The following is an 18064-nucleotide window of genomic DNA, read 5'->3' as shown; positions in this document are numbered from 1 at the left end:
CGTATTGGGTATGGTTCTGGTCGGGTTAGACTGTGTTACTTTGAGTAAGTGAGAATCAGAATCAGGTTTAATATCTTTGCCATCAGGAAGAAGGCACAGGAGCCTCGGGATTCTCATCACCAGGGTCAAAAACAATTACTACCCCCTCAACCACCAGGCTGTTGACCCTGGAACACATCTTGAAAGGGGATATCTTCATTCAACTTCATTTTGACCATCACTGAACTGTTCCCACAACCTATGGGCTCACTTTCAAGGACGCTTCATCTCATGTTCTCGATATTTATTGCTTATTTATTTATTATTATTATTTCTTCTTTTAGTACTTACACAATTTGTTGCCTTCTGCACTCTGGTTGAATGACCACATTGGGCAGTCTTTCATTAATTCTGTAATTGTTACTATACTATAGATTTATTGAGTCCGCCCACAGGAAACGGAATCTCAGAGTTGTACGTGGTGACCTATATGTATTTATAATAATAAATTTATTTTGAGCTTTGAATATGCTCTCTTCTTATTACTGCCATTAACAGATTTAGTAGGTACATTCAATTTGTCAGAAAAATGTATACAATATACATCCTGAAATTCTTTTTTCAGGGGAGAGTCCTTCTTCGTCTTTCTGAACTCCGTCAAGTACAGGCTCGGAAACATCAAATGTTGACCATTTGTTAAGCCTCTCGTACCTGGGATCAGTCTTACGAACCTCCTCTGACCCCTCGCCAGCACCCACACATTTAATACAAGTAAGTGTGAGGTCTTTCACTTCGGTAGGACCAACCGGGGCGGGTCGTGCACAGTGAACGGGAGGGCGCTGAGGAGTGCAGTAGAACACAGGGATCTGGGAATACAGGTCCATAATCCATTGAGAGTGGCGTCACAGGTAGACAGGGTCGTAAAGAAACCTTTCGGCACATTGGCCTTCATGAATCAATACACTGAGAACAGGAGATGGGATGTTATGTTGCTGTATAAGACGTTGGTGAGCCCTCATTAGCAGTATTGTTTGCAGTTTTCCTGTGTACCTACAGGAAAGATGTAAACAAGCTTGAAAGAGTGCAGAGAAAATTTACAGCGATGTTGCCAGGTCCTGAGTTATAAGGAAAGATTGAATAGGTTAGGGACTTCATTCCTTGGAATGTAGAAGATAGAAGGGAGATTTGATATACAAAATCATGAGGGGTACAGGCAGGGTAAATGCAAGCAGGCTTTTTCCACTGAGGTTGGGTGGGACTACAACCAGAGGTCATGGGTTAAAGGTGAGAGGTGGGAGTTTGAGGGGAATGTGCAGGGAAGCCTTTTCACGCAGAGGGTGGTGAGACCGTGGAACGAGCTGCCAACACAAATGGTGCATGCAAGCTTGATTTTAACGTTTAAGAGAAGTTTGGATAGGTACATAGATGGGAGGGGTACAGGGGGGCAATGGTCCAGATGCACGTCAATGGCAATAGGCAGTTTAAATGGTTCAGCACGGACTAGATGGGCCAAAGGGCCTGTTTCTGTGCTGTACTTTTCTATGGCGCTATGACTATCTTTTCCTAGATACGGGTCAAAATTCCAAATGCAGTCTGCCCAGAGCCCCAGCAGGACGTCCTTCCTTTCATCTCCCAGCTTTCTCAAAATAAACGCTAACATTGAAGTTGCAATCCTTACTATCAAATCAATCTGCACGTCAACCTTGAAGGAATGCAGAACTAGGAATACCAATTACGTTTGCACTTCGCATCTCTGAATTCTTACCTTATTTAGACTAAAAACAATCAGTAGTTACTTTATTAGTTACCTCCTGTGTTTAATAAAGAAGCCGCTGAATGTATGTTTGTAGTCTTGGCTGCTGTAATCAAAGATGCAGCCTGGCCTGCTGAGTTCCTCCAGCATGGTGTGTGTTTATAAAATATGTTTGATTAGTTTTGCAATGACTTTAACTGTGTTGAGAACATTATTGCTTTGTGATTTAGACATGTTTAAAGAAACAACTATGGAATCACCGAATTTGTTAAAAGAAGCTTTTTAACGTATGTTATTGTCGTAGTGTTTTGGGTTCACACCTTTCCTCTCAAAGTGGTTCTCTGAATTACTGTCACCTTCCTGTCAGACTAGACTAGGCTAGCCAATGATTTCTCTTATTAATGAGTCATTGTCACTCGCAGGACGTTTTTCTGCTTATCACACCCTTTTCTGTAACTCTAGGATCTGTTGTACGTGAAGATCCCAGGTTAGCCTTTTCTGACATACTCAAAGTTCCCTGTCTGCCACCAACAGCCATTCCACAGTCACTGAGGTCACATTTCTTCCCTCATTTTGATATTTGGTCAGAACAACAACTGACCCTCTCGACCATGGCTGCATTGCCTTTATGCATTGAGATGCTGCCACGCGATTGGCTGATGAGGTATCTGCATTAGCGAGGTGTACAGGTGCACTTAGTAAAGTGGCTGCTGAGGGTAGATCTCCCCCACTTCCTACCCCATTGCCTGACCTTACAATTCCCGATGGTTCAGATGGATGTAGCTTCATTGGCTTGGGCTCAGCTTGATCTTATTTTTAGACCATTGTCATGAAGGATTAACAGTTAGAGGCATCAAGTTCACCTGCTAACCTCTTGTTTAAGAGCCATGGAAAACAACAGCACAGAAACCGGCCCTTCAGCCCATCTAGCCCCATGCTGGCCCATTTAAACTGCCTAGTCCCATCAACCTGCACTGGGACCATAGCCCTCCATACCCTACAGTCAACAGTGAATGCACCACTTGTGCTGGCAGCTCATTCCACACTCTCACCACCCTCTGAGTGAAGAAGTTTCCCCTCGTGTTCCCCTTAAACTTTTCACCTCTCACCTCTGGCTGTAATCCCGCTAAATTTCAGTGGAAATTTACCCTATCTATACCCCTCATAATTTTGTATACCCTATCAAATCTCCTCTCAATCTTCTACGCCCCAAGGTATAAAGTCCTGACCTACTCAATCTTTCCTTATAACTCAGGACCCCCAGCCCCAGCAAGACCCTTGGAAATTTTCTCTGTACTCTTTCAACCTTATTTACATCTTTCCTGTAGGGAGGTGACCAAAACTCTAAATTAGATATAACCTTCATACAACTTAAGTGTATCATCCCATGTCCTGTCCTCCAGTACTTTGACTTGGGGAAGGCAATGTGCCAAAAGCTTTCTTTACGATCCGATCTACCCATCACACCACTTCCAATGAATGCCGTAATTAACTCCCACAGCTCCTGAAAGGAATCCCAGATCCCGAAAAGTTCCCGCGTGAAAAGATTTTTCCTCAAGTGACTCTGAACGTTTAATAATTCAGCACTAGGTCACGCCCTTCAGCCCAGCAATTGAAGTAACCTCGTCTGTCTGCACAAGGCCCAGGCTTCTCCCCTATCTGATAAAGTCTCTTCAGCTTTGCTCTCACGCCTCCCCCAGCAGGTGAATTCCACCTCCTCATCTGCAAAAACCGTCCCCACACATGGTGGTTGTCCACCAGGCCTGCCGATGGTAGGAAACCAGTGCGGGGGATTTTTTAAAGTGGAAAAGCAGTTCCGCTCTCTCAAACTCAGAAGTCTGGGTCCAGTGGTACGAAGAAGCGTCACAAACTGGGGGTCTTCCTTGTTTGTAGCGGATGACCGTGACGTCTTGTGTGTCCTGTCACGGAGCGTCGCAGATCCGTCTTCCTGGCCCTTGGATCTCACTGTAGATATCACCCTCCCAGTCCGCCGGAGCTGACTTCCCATGCTAGGACAGGGGTGTGAGGCCGCTGGCTACCATCACAGGTCGAAGTGGAGAAGAACTGAATGAAATCAAGTGGCCATTTTAATCGGTACACTTGTACACTTGCTTTTTAATGTAAGTATCTAACCAGCCAATCACGTGGCAGCAACTCAATGTATAACCGCATGCAGACTTGGTCAAGAGGTTGAGTTGCTGATCAGGCCAAACGTCAGAACGGGGAAGAAATGTGATCCGAGTGACTTTGACACCGGAATAATTGTTGGTGCCAGATGGGGGGTGTGAGTATCTTCTGCTGTTCTCCCAGGATTTTCACAGATATCAGTATAAAGTTGACTGAGAATGGTTTGAGAAACATAAAAGACGTCAAGTGTAGATGAGAACACCTTGTTAACGAGAGAGGTCAAAGAAAAATGGCCGGACTGGCTCAAGCTACCTAATAAAGAGGCCACAGAGCATAGGATTATTTTAACCAGGTGCTCAATATTCTACACTGGCCATTTACAATTAGCACCAAGTTCTTACAGGTTGCTATCGTCAGGGTGTAAACAGGGACAAGCTCCCACCACCGAGTAAGTGCTCGCGATAGTGTGCAACTTAAATAGCTTCTGACAACCAAGTTCTTCACGGGCGGTTTAGCTTCTAAGCCTGGCAGGAGGAGGTGGTGGGGGTGGAGGGGAGAGCCCACTGCACGGGCAACAGGTACTGGCACGGCTTGCGTATCCAGACAGCCAGGACGCAACATCCATTGCCGGCCCTAGCCAACAGAGGCCTCACACTGATCGGAATTCAGGGATTGCTCCCGCCGCTCCCACAGAACTACCGATCACCGCACAGCCGACGTAATGATGACTGAGTCCGCTTCCGGCAAGTTCTAACTCTTAAGCGCCTGGTCTGTTTATGGGGCTTAGCGGCCAGCGACCCGGGTTCAATTCCTGCCGCTGCCTGTAAGGAGTTCGTGCAGCGCCTTCTCCCCGTGACCGCGTGCGTTTCCTCCCGGCGCTCCGGATCCCTCCCACACCCCACAAATGTACGGCATAGTTGGGCGTAATTGGGCAGTGTGGGCTGACTAGGCCGGAAGGGCTGAAACTGCACGGTATCTCTACATAAATAGACATAGATTACCACGAGTCCCTTCACTTTAGAGAGATGATACCGTTTCGACCTGTACTTCACTGGTCAGTTCAGCTTCAGTTTAATGCCATTTAGAAACCACAAATGCAATGCGTTTTAAAAATGAGACAATGGTCCTCCAGAATGATATCACAAAAGCACACGACAGAACAGACTACACCGGAAAATCCATGTAACATTTGACAATCCCCAATCCAGAGTCCGGAGAGGCTGCTGCGTTTTAATATCAGTCTCCATGGTGCAGTCCAGCCGTCAGTTATCACTATTTGAGCAGTGGGTGTCTCCTCGCCACCAACACTTCCCGTTAACAAAGTCGATTAAACACTGTTCCTTTTATTTTTAATGACACACATATAATTTAGACAGCGATTTATTGGCATAGAGTTGAAACTCCCAGAGGATTTCTAACTTACAAAAGATTTCAAAGCTACAAAGGATTTCCAACCACAGGTACAATTCATACAAGGTAAAAAGACACCCCAACAATTTGCAGACAAGTGCGTCATCCATCAGAGAAATCGAAGACTAAGGAATGAATTCTAGATCTTTCTGTCAACTTGTCAGTTAGAATCAGAATCACTTTATTGGCAGTATGTGAAGCATACGGTAGGCTTATTCAGAAAGTCAGAAGGCATGGGATCCAGGGAAGTTTGGCCAGGTGGATTCAGAATTGGCTTGCCTGCAGAAGGCAGAGGGTTGTGGTGGAGGGAGTACATTCAGATTGGAGGGTTGTGACTAGTGGTGCCCCACAAGGATCTGTTCTGGGACCTCTACTTTTTGTGATTTTTATTAACGACCTGGATGTGGGGGTAGAAGGGTGGGTTGGCAAGTTTGCAGACGTCACAAAGGTTGGTGGTGTTGTGGATAGTGTAGAGGATTGTCGAAGATTGCAGAGAGACATTGATAGGATGCAGAAGTGGGCTGAGAAGAGGCAGATGGAGTTCAACCTGGAGAAGTGTGAGGTAGTACACTTTGGAAGGACAAACTCCAAGGCAGAGTACAAAGTAAATGTCAGGATACTTGGTAGTGTGGAGGAGCAGAGGGATCTGGGGGTACATGTCCACAGATCCCTGAAAGTTGCCTCACAGGTAGATAGGGTAGTTAAGAAAGCTTATGGGGTGTTAGCTTTCATAAGTCAAGGGATAGAGTTTAAGAGTCGTGAGGTAATGATGCAGCTCTATAAAACTCTGGTTGGGCCACACTTGGAGTACTGTGTCCAGTTCTGGTCACCTCACTATAGGAAGGATGTGGAAGCATTGGAAAGGGTACAGAGGAGATTTACCAGGATGCTGCCTGGTTTAGAGAATATGCATTATGATCAGAGATTAAGGGAGCTAGGGCTTTACTCTTTGGAGAGAAGGAGGATGAGAGGAGACATGATAGAGGTGTACAAGATATTAAGAGGAATAGACAGAGTGGACAGCCAGCACCTCTTCCCCAGGGCACCACTGCTCAGTACAAGAGGACATGGCTTTAAGGTAAGGGGAGGGAAGTTCAAGGGGGATATTAGAGGAAGGTTTTTCACTCAGAGAGTGGTTAGTGCGTGGAATGCACTGCTTGAGTCAGTGGTGGAGGCAGATACACTAGTGACGTTTAAGAGACTACTAGACAGGTATATGGAGGAATTTAAGGTGGGGGGGGTTATATGGGAGGCAGGGTTTGAGGGTCGGCACAACATTGTGGGCCGAAGGGCCTGTAATGTGCTATGTTCTATGTTCTATACCGGAATTGATTGTGTTTCGGGGCCAAGCATAAAACATGGGACAATATCATAACAGACAATTCCCCAATGCTCTCTTGACAATTCCTAACAATTCCCTAACAATTCCTAACCCTTCCCTAATGATTTCTTAACAATTCCTAACAATTCCCTAACAATTCCTAACTACCAACATTGCTTTCCTTTGATTAAATCATGGACCAACAAGAACCTTATTGTTCCCTTGTTTACAACAAGGAATATTGGTTAGAACTTCTAGTAAGTTCTTCACCCCCTCCCCTTCTTTCTTTTTCCAATCCTCATTCGGGCTCCCCTCTTACCCGTTCTCTTCTTCTCACCTGCTCATCGGCTCCTTTGTGGTTGCCTCCTCCTTCCCTTTCTTCCGCGGTCCACACTCCTCCCTTTTCTGATTCTTTCTTCTTCAGACCTTTACCTCTTCCTCCACCCATCAACTTTTCAGCTTCTCACTTCAACCCCCTCCCCCACTCACCCACCTTCCCCCCTCACCTGGTTTCACCTATCTCCTACCGGGTTGTACGCCATCCCCCCCCCCCACCCCTCCCCACCCCCAAACTTTTTATTCTGGCGTTTTCTCTGTTACTTTCCAATCCTGATGAAGAATCTGGGGCTGAAGCTTCATTTAGTCTTCTCCATGGATGCTGCCAGAGCTGCTGAGTGCGTGTGCCGCTAGAAGCTTAACTTAGTCAAAAACAACCCTGGGACTCTGGAAAGAGCATTTCTGCCCCGTTAGAAGTTCACAACAAACTCTTTGTCTTCTGCTCATGAGTGCTCATTAGTGAACCACAGTAACGGATTTTGTGAGCAGTATTGTGGTATTATGGTATCAGAATACAAACAAACTATATTTCAGCTTTGTGGTGTCTAACGTGGTGTCCTCGAGATCTACTTACGCACGAAGAGTTGCGTTCCTGTCTCAAAACACATATCTGCCTGCAGACCTATTTTCATTTTGTGGGTGGCAGTGACATCATCAAGTAGTAGAAAACGTGGACACGGCTCAGTCTACCATGGGTAAAGCCCTCTCCATCACTGAGCACAACTGCACAGAGAGCAGGATCCTTGATCAGGGACCCACACCCAGGACGTGCTCTCTTCTCCCTCCTGCCATCAGGAAGAAGGTACAGGACCAAGACCACCGGGTTAAGGGTCGGTTATTACCCCTCAACCGTCAGACTCCTGAACCAGAGGGGATAACTTACAACCTATACTCTCACTTTCAAAGGCTCTTCATCTCATGTTCTGGATATTTATTGCCCATTTATTTATTAATTTTTCTCTCCATCACACCACTCCCACAGAACAATGACTGAAACTGTGAGAACACACAAGGACTCAAATATTTGCACTAACGGCACTTTGTGCATTACTGTGATATTCTGGTGCTGCTGCAACTTATTTTCTGCTGCTTATCTATTTAAAACTGTTTTTCTATTCCTGTCTTGTTTTTATCTGCTGCTTTGCTTGATTGCCTAAGAGGAAGCCAAACAGAGTTTTGTTGTACCAATGTATAATGACACTAAAGATCATTCAATTCAATATTTGCACTGTTTATTGTCTTTTGCACACTGGCTGTCTGTCCTGTTGGGCACAGTTTTTCTTTGACTCTGTTATGGTTCTTGGACTTACTGAGGATGCCCGCAGGAAAACGGATCTCAGGGCTGTATATCAAGACATATACGTGCTTTGGTAATAAGTTTGCTTTGAATTTTTTGAACTTCGAACTTTTTTGCCCATTTCCCTCCACAGATGCTGCCCGACCCACTGAGGTCTCCAGTAGAATATCAGATCACTTTCTTTATTTATTTATTGTGCTACCGCGCAGAATAGGTCATCCCATCCCTTCGAACCGCGCTGGCTGGCAACTCCTGATTTAACCCTGGTCTAACCCCAGGATGGTTTACAATGACCAATTAACCTGCCAATCGGTACGTCTTTGGACTGTGGGAGGAAACCAGAGCACCCGGAGGAAACCCACGTGCACGTGGGGAGGAATGTACAGCTCCCCCCCCCGGCTGCAATAGCGTCGCACTAACCGCCTCGTTACGCTGGCGCCGGAATGTGTGGCGACACTTGTGGGCTGCCCCCTCCCCGAACACCCTCGAGTGCGCTGCTTGTTAATGCAAATGGCGCGATCTAGGGCTTGTTTTGACATTATCGTAATAAGCGACACCACTATAGTAGGCCGTATCTCGGGTAATGACGAGTCTGAGTACAGAGAGGAAATTAAGAACCTGGTGGCATGGTGCGAAGACAATAACCTATCCCTCAACGTCAGCAAGACAAAGGAATTGGTTGTTGACTTCAGAAGCTTTAAGTTCCTCGGTGTGAGTATCACAAATGACCTGACTTGGTCTAACCAAGCAGAGTCCACTGCCAAGAAGGCCCATCAGCGCCTTTACTTCCTGAGAAAGCTGAAGAAATTTGGCCTGTCCCCTAAAACCCTCACTAATTTTTATAGAAGCACCGTAGAAAGCATTCTTCTAGGGTGCATCACAACCTGGTATGGAAGTTGTCCTGTCCAAGACCGGAAGAAGCTACAGAAGATAGTGAACGTAGCCCAGCACATCACATAAACCAATCTTCCATCCTTGGACTTGCTATATACCACACGCTGTCGGAGCAGTGCTGCCAGGATAATTAAAGACATGACCCACCCAGCCAACACATTTTTTGTCCCTCTTCCCTCCAGGAGAAGGTTCAGGAGCTTGAAGATACGTACGGCCAGATTTGGGAACAGCTTTTTTCCAACCATGATAAGACTGCTGAATGGATCCTGACCCGGATCTGGGCCGTACCTTCCAAATATCCGGACCTGACTTGCACTACCATACTTTCCCTTTTCTATTTTCTAATTATGATTTATAATTTAAATTTTTATTATATCTACTTCGATTTGTACTTCAGGGAGCGCGGTGTGCAGAATCAAATATCGCTGTGATGATTGTACGCTCTAGTATCAATTGTTTGGCAACAATAAAGTAATAATAAATAAATAAACTTGAATCTTGAGAACTTAATTCACTTCCGCCAGTTGTTTGGTCAGCTCAACCCCTTTCTCTCTGTTTCTTTCAGACCGGCTTCGCGATGAACTCCACAGTAAGTCCAGGGACGGATGGGAATGAGTCCGTCGGTCCTGACGTCCCCTGCAATCAGACCATGTGTGGAATTCAGCTTGGGGTATACGGTGTAGCATTAGCGGTAATGTACAGCGTCACCTTCATTGTGAGCCTGACCATGAACTGCCTGACTCTGTGGCCAATCATCTTACAAGTGAAGCAGAAGAACACTCTCGGAATTTACCTTTTAAGCCTCAACATATCCGATCTCCTCTATGCTTTGACTATCCCCCTCTGGATCATCTACTATTATAATGGCCACCGGTGGAACTTTGGGTGGATCACTTGCCACTTCTCAGGGTTCATCTTCTACTCCAATGTCTACATCAGCATCCTGCTTCTCTGTTGCATCTCCATGGACCGCTACCTCGCCGTCATCTATCCGATGAGATCCCAGAACTTCCGCCGGCCCAGCGTGGCTATAAAGATCAGCCTCCTTGTATTCCTGTCTGTCTTTGTCATTCATCTCTTCATCCTCTTCGGGACATTCCTCGACACCAAGCCCGACATGGCCAACCTGACCTGCTTCGAGCACATCCCGCTCGTCAAGACGGTGGCCATCGCGAACTACGGCCGGGTTTTCATTGGGTTCCTGCTCCCGCTTCTGCTTATGATATTCTGTTACCAGCGGATCTTCAGGGGAATCAGGAAGAGCTCGACTCTTCAGGGAAAGCAAAAGGCCAAAGTGAAGCAGCTCTCGATATCGGTCATCATCATTTTCCTCGTGTGCTTTGGCCCCTATCATCTCATTCTCCTGTTCAGGACAATTAACTTCTCTCTGATGGAATGCACTTGTCACTTTGAACAGCAAATTCTTTTCTACTTTAGCATTTCCTTGGCCATCTCCAGCTTCAACAGTGCGTTGGACCCGATCCTTTATGTACTGGTCAGTGACAACGCCAAAAGGGACCTCAAGAGGTCATTTGCCTCTATTGGATATGGAAATCTCAGAAAGAAATCTCAAAGCACGTCTCCAACTTTGTTCAGTAGGGTCACGGTTTGACCTGACCGTGGCCACAACGAGACTAGCATGGTGGCCCAGTGGGTAGAGTCGTTGTCACACAGCTGCAGAGGCCCAGGATCAAAACAACCCCCAGCACTCTGCACATGAAGCTTCCGCATTTGCCCAGTGACTACACGGGCTTCCTGTGTCATCCCAAAGACATGTGGGCTGAGGGGGAGGGGTAAACAGCCACTGTAAATTAGAGTGATGCTGGGGTTGATCCAGTCTGTGGGTGAGGTGTAGAATGGAAAGGGGGCTTTTAATGAAGGTAGAATATTCCAGCATAGCACAGACATGATTTCTTGAAAAAGTTCTCAGCTGCTTCCTTCCGGACGGCGTGTCGTTTTCCTCTGCTGGCTATTTATAAGTAGTAACTAGTTATGTGAAGGGAGCACTTTGTTCTGTGGTTGTAATGAAGCAAAAGCTATTCCCATTTTCCCAGCAGCAATTTTGGAGAGGGAGAGGGAGAGGGAGAGGGTCAGAGGGAGAGGGAGGGAGGGAGAGAGAGAGAGAGGGAATAAGGGAGAGAGAGAGGGAATGAGGGAGAAGGAATGAGGGAATTGGAGAGAGAGCGGGGGAATGAGGGAGGGAGGGGGAGAGAGAGAGAAATGAGGGAGGGAGAGGGAATGAGGGAATGGGAGGGGGGGAATGAGGGAGGGAGGGGGAGAGAGAGAGAAATAAGGGAGGGAGAGGGAATGAGGGGGAGAGAGAGGGAATAAGGGACATGCAGGCTTGTATGAATGAAGGTCCTGAAGCTACACTGAGAGATAGCCAAGGTACAGAGATGTCCGGCCATGACTTAGGGCTCCCACTCATTCTCAAAATATTCAGCTCTCTCTGCTGCAGTCAGGCAAAATCTCTACAACTGATATGAGTTTAGGGTCTATTAAAGAAAATACCGATGGTACCCTGCATTGTACAGTATATGTAAGAGTGCATTGAATAGTTTTACCAAAATCAGACCAAACTCATCTCAGACATGTAACTGGAAAATGCTGCTCAGCAAATTACACGGCTAATGAAACTAGTTTTAGGTTTACAGATCAATGTTTGCATTGTAACTTGGAATTACTTGAAATACAATGAATTTTAAAATGTTCCTTTTTATTTTTTGAAGAATTATTTTATTACATTACATTTCGAGCCTCTGCTTGTGTGTGTTTGTACACGTCTGTGTGCGTGTATGCGTGTGCACATATGTATGTAGGCATGCGAGCAGGTATGGCACGTGTGTTCGAGCGTGGCTGCATGTCTGTACGTGCGTGAGTATGCAGATTGCGTGTGGGTGTGTGCAAGACTGTGAGAGCATGTGAGAAATGCATACGAGTGTGTGTGTGTGTGCGCGCGTGCAGGTGTGAGCACACGTGTGTTTGCGTGTGCGTGTTTATGCACATGTGTGTTCTAATCTTTACTTAACACATTATTTGGTGTTTAAGAAATGAAATTATATTCAGTTCAGCTTGCAAGAGAATTATTTTGTTTGATTGTCCAGACCAGGACAGCACTACAAATGTGCCCAGCAACAGCCATCTCCAACAAGGAGAGTCCAGTCACCCTTTGTTGATAATCATCAGCTTTGTGTGTTAGAGTCGTAGAATCATAGAAAAGTACAGCACAAAAACAGGCCCTTCAGCCCATCTAATCCATGCTGAACCATTTAAACTGCCTACTCCCATCAACGGGACCATAGCCCTCCATACCTCTCCCATCCGTGTACCTATCCAAAATTCTCTTAAACATTGAAATCGAGCTCGCATGCATCACTTGTGCTGGCAGCTCGTTCCCTGCTCTCACCACCCTCTGAGTGAAGAGGTTTCCCCTCATGTTTTCCTTAACCTTTTCACCTTTCACCCTTCACCCATGACCTCTGGTTGTAGTCCTACCCAACCTCAGTGGAGAAAGCCTGCTTGCATTTACCCCGTCTATACCCCTCACAATGTTGTAAATCACTTCTCAGTCTTCTATGTTTCAAGGAGTAAAGTCCTAATCTAGAACATAGAAGCGGGGTGGCAACCACAACAGACCCCAGGGCATGTGGTCCCGGGTTAAAATCCAGCCGAGTCCTTGCCCGCTTTCCATCCGTGCTGGGTTCCATCCACTTCACAACTTGGCCTCGTGAGAAACAGATAGGTGCTAGAAAAATGACAAGGTTGCCACAAGGCACAAAGGGGAACAAAGCTGGAACGGAGAGGGTTGAGAGGGGTCCTCAGAGTCCTCTGGGAGGCACCAATATGTCACAGAGTTACCAACATTCTGGTTCAGCCTAGCGTTGCAAAGAGTCAGGGAAAAGTACAGCCCAAAACAGGCCCTTCAGCCCTTCTAGCCCATGCTGGCACATGTAAAGGGCCTACTCTCATTGAGACCACAGCCCTCCGTACCCCTCCCATCCACGTACCTGTCCAAACTCCTCTTCAATGTTGAAATCAAGCTCGCATGCACCACTTGTGCTGGCAGCTCATTGCACACCCTCAGACACATCTACAATCTACAGACACATCCTTACCAGTCTTGTGGTTCAACTGTAAGCGCACGAGGAGCTGTTTCCCCCGCGGTGAGTGACTCACCTCCTGACACCACAGAGCTCAGCAAAGGTCAGCAATGATCTGTAATTCCATTTTGTTTCATTGTTTATTCAGACCAGCTTCAGGCCTTCATTCGTACAAGCCTGCGCCACCCACCTTAAAACTCCAAGCCCCTCTTTGGACTGTGTGAGGAAACCCACGCAGTCACAGGGAGAACGTGCAAACTCCACACCGGCAGCGGTGGCGTTGAACCCGGGTCGTCTGAACTGACTGCCACGCTGCCGTGCGCTTTCTCCTGCTTACGGACGGTGACGGAACTGAACCCTCGTCACCAACGCTGAGCAAAAAGGTTACGCTAGCCGCTAGGCTACCCTGCCATCCCAAAACTATTCTGAAAAAGTAATTGAAAAACACATGGACCCCATACAGGCTGCAATGGAACTGTACCCAGGTTACCGGTGCCACGCCAACTGTTACAATGCCGCGAGCAGTCCTCAACAGGTCGTTGAATTGAAGTCACGATCGGATTTGAACTCAGTTCATTGTTTGCCCAGTGTATCAGTTTACTAATCTGACTCATCCGGCAACTTTTCCACCACACCACCTATCAGACAGGGACTTTTTAATACTCTCCACTCGCGTGGCAGCTCACGTAAGCTCGGCCCCATTCAGGACAAAGCAACTTATTTCATTGACCCCCGTCCCCATCCACAACTGCTTTGTTTTGCAGCTACAAAACATTAAACTAATTCGAAGGAAGACTCGGGAGTCTGGGACTGCCTTGTGTCTACTTTCAGCACCTATCACATGGTAGCGTGATGGCGTATTCCATTTACTTACTTTTGCAGTAATTATTTAAATGAACACAAATGCTTAATCAATCCATATAGAAGATCACTCAACTATTATTAGAATATTAAATACACACAATAACATTAACCATCCATTTGATCCACCACAGGCGCAATGCATACCAACTCCAACCACAAATGCGGGGCAGTTTTTCTCCCCCGGGTCCTTTCAATGGCACACGGTTCTGTTCCAACGGGATGCCACGGTAGCACTGTGGTTAGCGTTACAGCGCCAGCAACCCGGGTTCAACTCCACTGCTGTCTGCGAGGGGCTTCACGTTCCCCCCGTGACCTCGTGGTTTTCATCCAGGTGCTCCAGTTTCCCCCTGCTTCCCAAAGACAAACGGGCCGGTAGGTTAATTGGTGCAACTAGGCAGTGCAGGTTTGCTGAGTCGGAAGGCCCCGTTACCGTGCTGTCGTTATGTGACGTGTCGTCCTTCCATGACCGTGATTGTTCTTGGCAAATTTTTCTACAGAAGTGGTTTGTCATTGCCTTCTTCTGGGCAGTGTCTTTACAAGACGGGTGACCCCAGCCATTATCAATACTCTTCAGAGATTGTCTGCCTGACGTCTGTGGTCACATAACCAGGACTTCTGATCTGCACCGGCTGCTCGTACGACCGTCCACCACCTGCTCCCATGGCTTCACATGACCCTGATCGGGGGCTAAGCAGGTGCTACACCTTGCCCAGGGGTGACCTGCAGGCTAGCGGAGGGAAGAAGCATCTTAAACCTCCTTTGGTAGAGACGTATCTCCACCCCACCAACCATGCAGTTTCGAAGGAGAGGAATAAAGACAATGTGCTGGAGGAACTCAGTCCTGAGGAAGGATCTTGGCCCAAAACATCAACTAGGGAAGGAGCGCCTTACACCTCCTTTGGTAGAGACATATCCCATCCCATGTTACCAAGCTGTATCTCTAAATCATCAAAACCCAATAGGCTTTGCCAGCAAAAAGCCCCGGTGATTAATATTGCTGTCTGCGGACTCCTCTCCCAGTTGTCCAAAGTTTTAACCTTGAAAAATATAAGAGATATAAATGGTGTGGATAGCCTGAGCTATTTCCCAGGGGACATTCATTTAAGGAGAGCGGAAGGACATTTCCGGGGAGGTCAGAGGTAGACCTTTTACAACCTCTGCCTTAAGTACACCCAACAACCTGGCCTCCACAGCTGCCTGAGATAACATATTCCACAAATTCACCAGCCTTTAGCTAAGGAAATTTCTCCGCATCACTGTTTTGAAAGGACGCCCCTCTATGCTGAGGCTGTGCCCTCTTGCCCCACCGTGGGAAACATCCTTTCCACATCTACTCTGTCTAGGCCTTTCAACGTTCAATAGGTTTCGGTGGGATCACCCTCGACCTTCTAAAATCCAACGAGTACAGACCCAGAGCCGTCAAATGTTCCTTGTATGATAACCCTTTCATTCCTGGAATCATCCTTGTGAACCTCCTCTGGACCCTCTCCAATGTCAGCACATCTTTTCTAAAATGAGGGGCCCAAAAGTCTTCACAATACTCAAGGTGAGGCTTCGCCAGTGCCTTATAAAGCCTCAGTATCACATCCCTGCTCTTGTATTCCACACTTCTTGAAATGGATGCTGATGTGACGTTTGCCTCCCTCACCACCGACTCCACCCCCAAGTTGTGATGACTGTGGTGGCTCTAGTGAGGAATGAAATCATTGACGCACAGGAAGTTCCCACACTTATTGTCTGTGCAGGAGGCACTGACCGTGACCTTCCAGAGCCCCTTCAGCCCTCCCCAGACAATCCCCTGAGTGGCAGAGAGAGGAGCAGCATGTTAACAGGTGCTTTGGCCCACAGTGATTATCAGCACCATTTACACTGATCCAGTTAAGAAACTTGCATTTAGATGGCACCGTCGGAGATGCTGCTGTTACGTACCCCGTAACGGGGTGTCTGACCAGCAGAGAAAGAAGAATCCGTTGGAGTCTGGTGGTACTATATTCAAAAGTGTTTATTAGTAAAATAAGCAAAACAATACCAATAATGCAAATATACACATAACACAAGGTAGCAGTAATAAACCTAAAAGTGTAGGAATAATAATAAGCAATAATAAACAAGCTCTATTGATGTCTAGGGGTAAATGATTTGTCATAGAAAAGTATAAAGTTCAGTTCATAAATGCTGAGGCAGATATGGTTGTTGTGTTGAAATCGTTGGGGAGAGAGAGAGAGAGAGCGAGCGAGAGGTAACAGCTACAGCAGCCAAACCTTCCTTTGCTTTCTTAATCCGTTGTATCGTTGTGGTCATTCAGTTATGACCCCTCTGGTCTTCAGCTTGACCATTCTTCCGTGGTGGACTCGTCACTCTGGCATGAGTGGACACACACACAAGTCCCCACCGGCCCTGCTGTAAAACCGTGAGCTTTACTGACCGATCTCCTGATTCGGTCTCCGAAGCCCCCACCTTTCTGTGGGTTCCCAACACTCAGTCAGTGTCCACTGGTGTGTCTGAAGGGTGTCTCTCCAGACCTGTCTTTTATCCTCATTCACAGGGTCTCAGCTATCCATCAACTCTGAATGACCGTGTCCATCAAATCAGGCCAGTCCTGCTGTCTCCTGAGGAATGTTAACGAGCAAAGTAGTAGAAGGTAAATAATCCTTGTAGAAGTCATAATACAGTACATCAACAGTCTCTCTTCCCCTCTTATCTGTAGCAAATGTTCTTGCCTGGGCTTTATCTCTCTCTCTCAATAGCAGCATAACAACAGCAGTAGTTCGTAGTTCTCGGGGGGAGGGTTGGGAATGGTTAACTCTGCACCCCATTGTCCATCACTCATAACACCACGTTCTGAGCTATGTGAGTTAGTCACATTGCTGGTAGAACCGTTGACGTGCCTACCGAAGTAACGCACTAACCCTTCAACCTCTACTACGCAAGCAAAATTGATCCACGTGTGCTACGGACAGTGATAAGCCCAAGTGCAGAGTAAGGTCTAGAATCAGGTCTGACTCAGACTCGAAAATGACACAAACAAAATCAAAAAAGCAAAATCACAAAGAGCGGCACTAGAAATGAAACTGCTACTGATGAGCTCTGAGGCCTTTAAGTACAAATAGTTCAACTGAACATCAGAGAATGTTTACGGTACACAACCCGAAACCCTTACTCTTCACGTAACAAGAAACCCCAAAGAGCGAACGATAGTAACCGCAGAACCCCAAGGTGCCCCCGCCCCCAACGTGAATTGTGGCAGGCAAGAATTTGCTGTGTGAGTCTTAAGGGAACAGTTTCGGCTAAGCATACGCCGGGGGACTGGAGTGCCGAAACTTGGTTGGCAGCTGCTGTTCAGTCCCGCTTTATTTTCCTCAAGACGTGAGGTGAAATGTGCCGTTTCCATCAGATTAGATCAGCGAGGATTGTGCTGGGCAGCCCAAATGCCACCCTGCCTCCAGTGCCAACACAGCGTGATCACAACTCACTCACCTTCAGCGTGCACCATTGGAATGTGGGAGAAATCCGGAACTCCTGGGGGAATCCCATGTGCTCGTGGAGAGAACAGTCAGACTCCTTACGGACGGAGACGGGAACTGAACTTACAACTGTTGCGCTAACTGCTACACTAGTGTGGTTTAAATATATTTAATGAGGTACTCTCTACTGCTTCCCCAGATTCACTACTCCCTGGAAAAGTAATTTCTCCTCATCTCCGTCCTAAACCTATTCCCCCGAATCTAGAAGCTTTGTCCCCTAGTGTGAAATCCACTCACCAGTGCGAACAACCTTCCTGCCTCTATCGATCTATCCCTTTCATAATTTTATCCGTTTCTATAAGATTCCTTCTCATTCTTCTGAATCCAGTTGACTCAGTCATAGGTTAACCAACAGACTTCCATCAGCAACCCGGCAAACCTCCTCCGCACTCCTTCCCTCGAGGAGACGCGAACTGCACACAGTACCCTATACATTGCAGCATAATCTCCCCGCCCTTA

General features: G+C 46.9%; 1 protein-coding gene across 3 annotated transcripts in view; it reads left to right on the top strand.

The window, feature by feature from the left end:
• Positions 1 to 11828, top strand: part of LOC132381512 (probable G-protein coupled receptor 132) — a 43824-nt gene extending 31996 nt beyond the window's left edge. For 2 of the 3 annotated variants that reach the window (XM_059950979.1, XM_059950978.1), the window contains 2 exons: positions 605 to 750; positions 9683 to 11828. In XM_059950979.1, the coding sequence (XP_059806962.1) occupies positions 9695 to 10729 (1035 nt within the window). In that variant the 5' untranslated portion in view covers positions 605 to 750; positions 9683 to 9694 and the 3' untranslated portion in view covers positions 10730 to 11828. The remainder of the gene's footprint in view (positions 1 to 604; positions 751 to 9682) is intronic. The other variant, XM_059950980.1, reaches the window with a different exon arrangement.
• The last annotated feature ends 6236 nt before the right edge of the window (positions 11829 to 18064 follow it).

This window comes from Hypanus sabinus, chromosome 26, assembly GCF_030144855.1.
Source record: "Hypanus sabinus isolate sHypSab1 chromosome 26, sHypSab1.hap1, whole genome shotgun sequence".
In the NCBI taxonomy this organism is placed as follows: Eukaryota; Metazoa; Chordata; class Chondrichthyes; order Myliobatiformes; family Dasyatidae; genus Hypanus; species Hypanus sabinus.
Note: the sequence above shows the minus strand (reverse complement) of the source record. Positions and strands in the feature narration are given on the sequence as shown.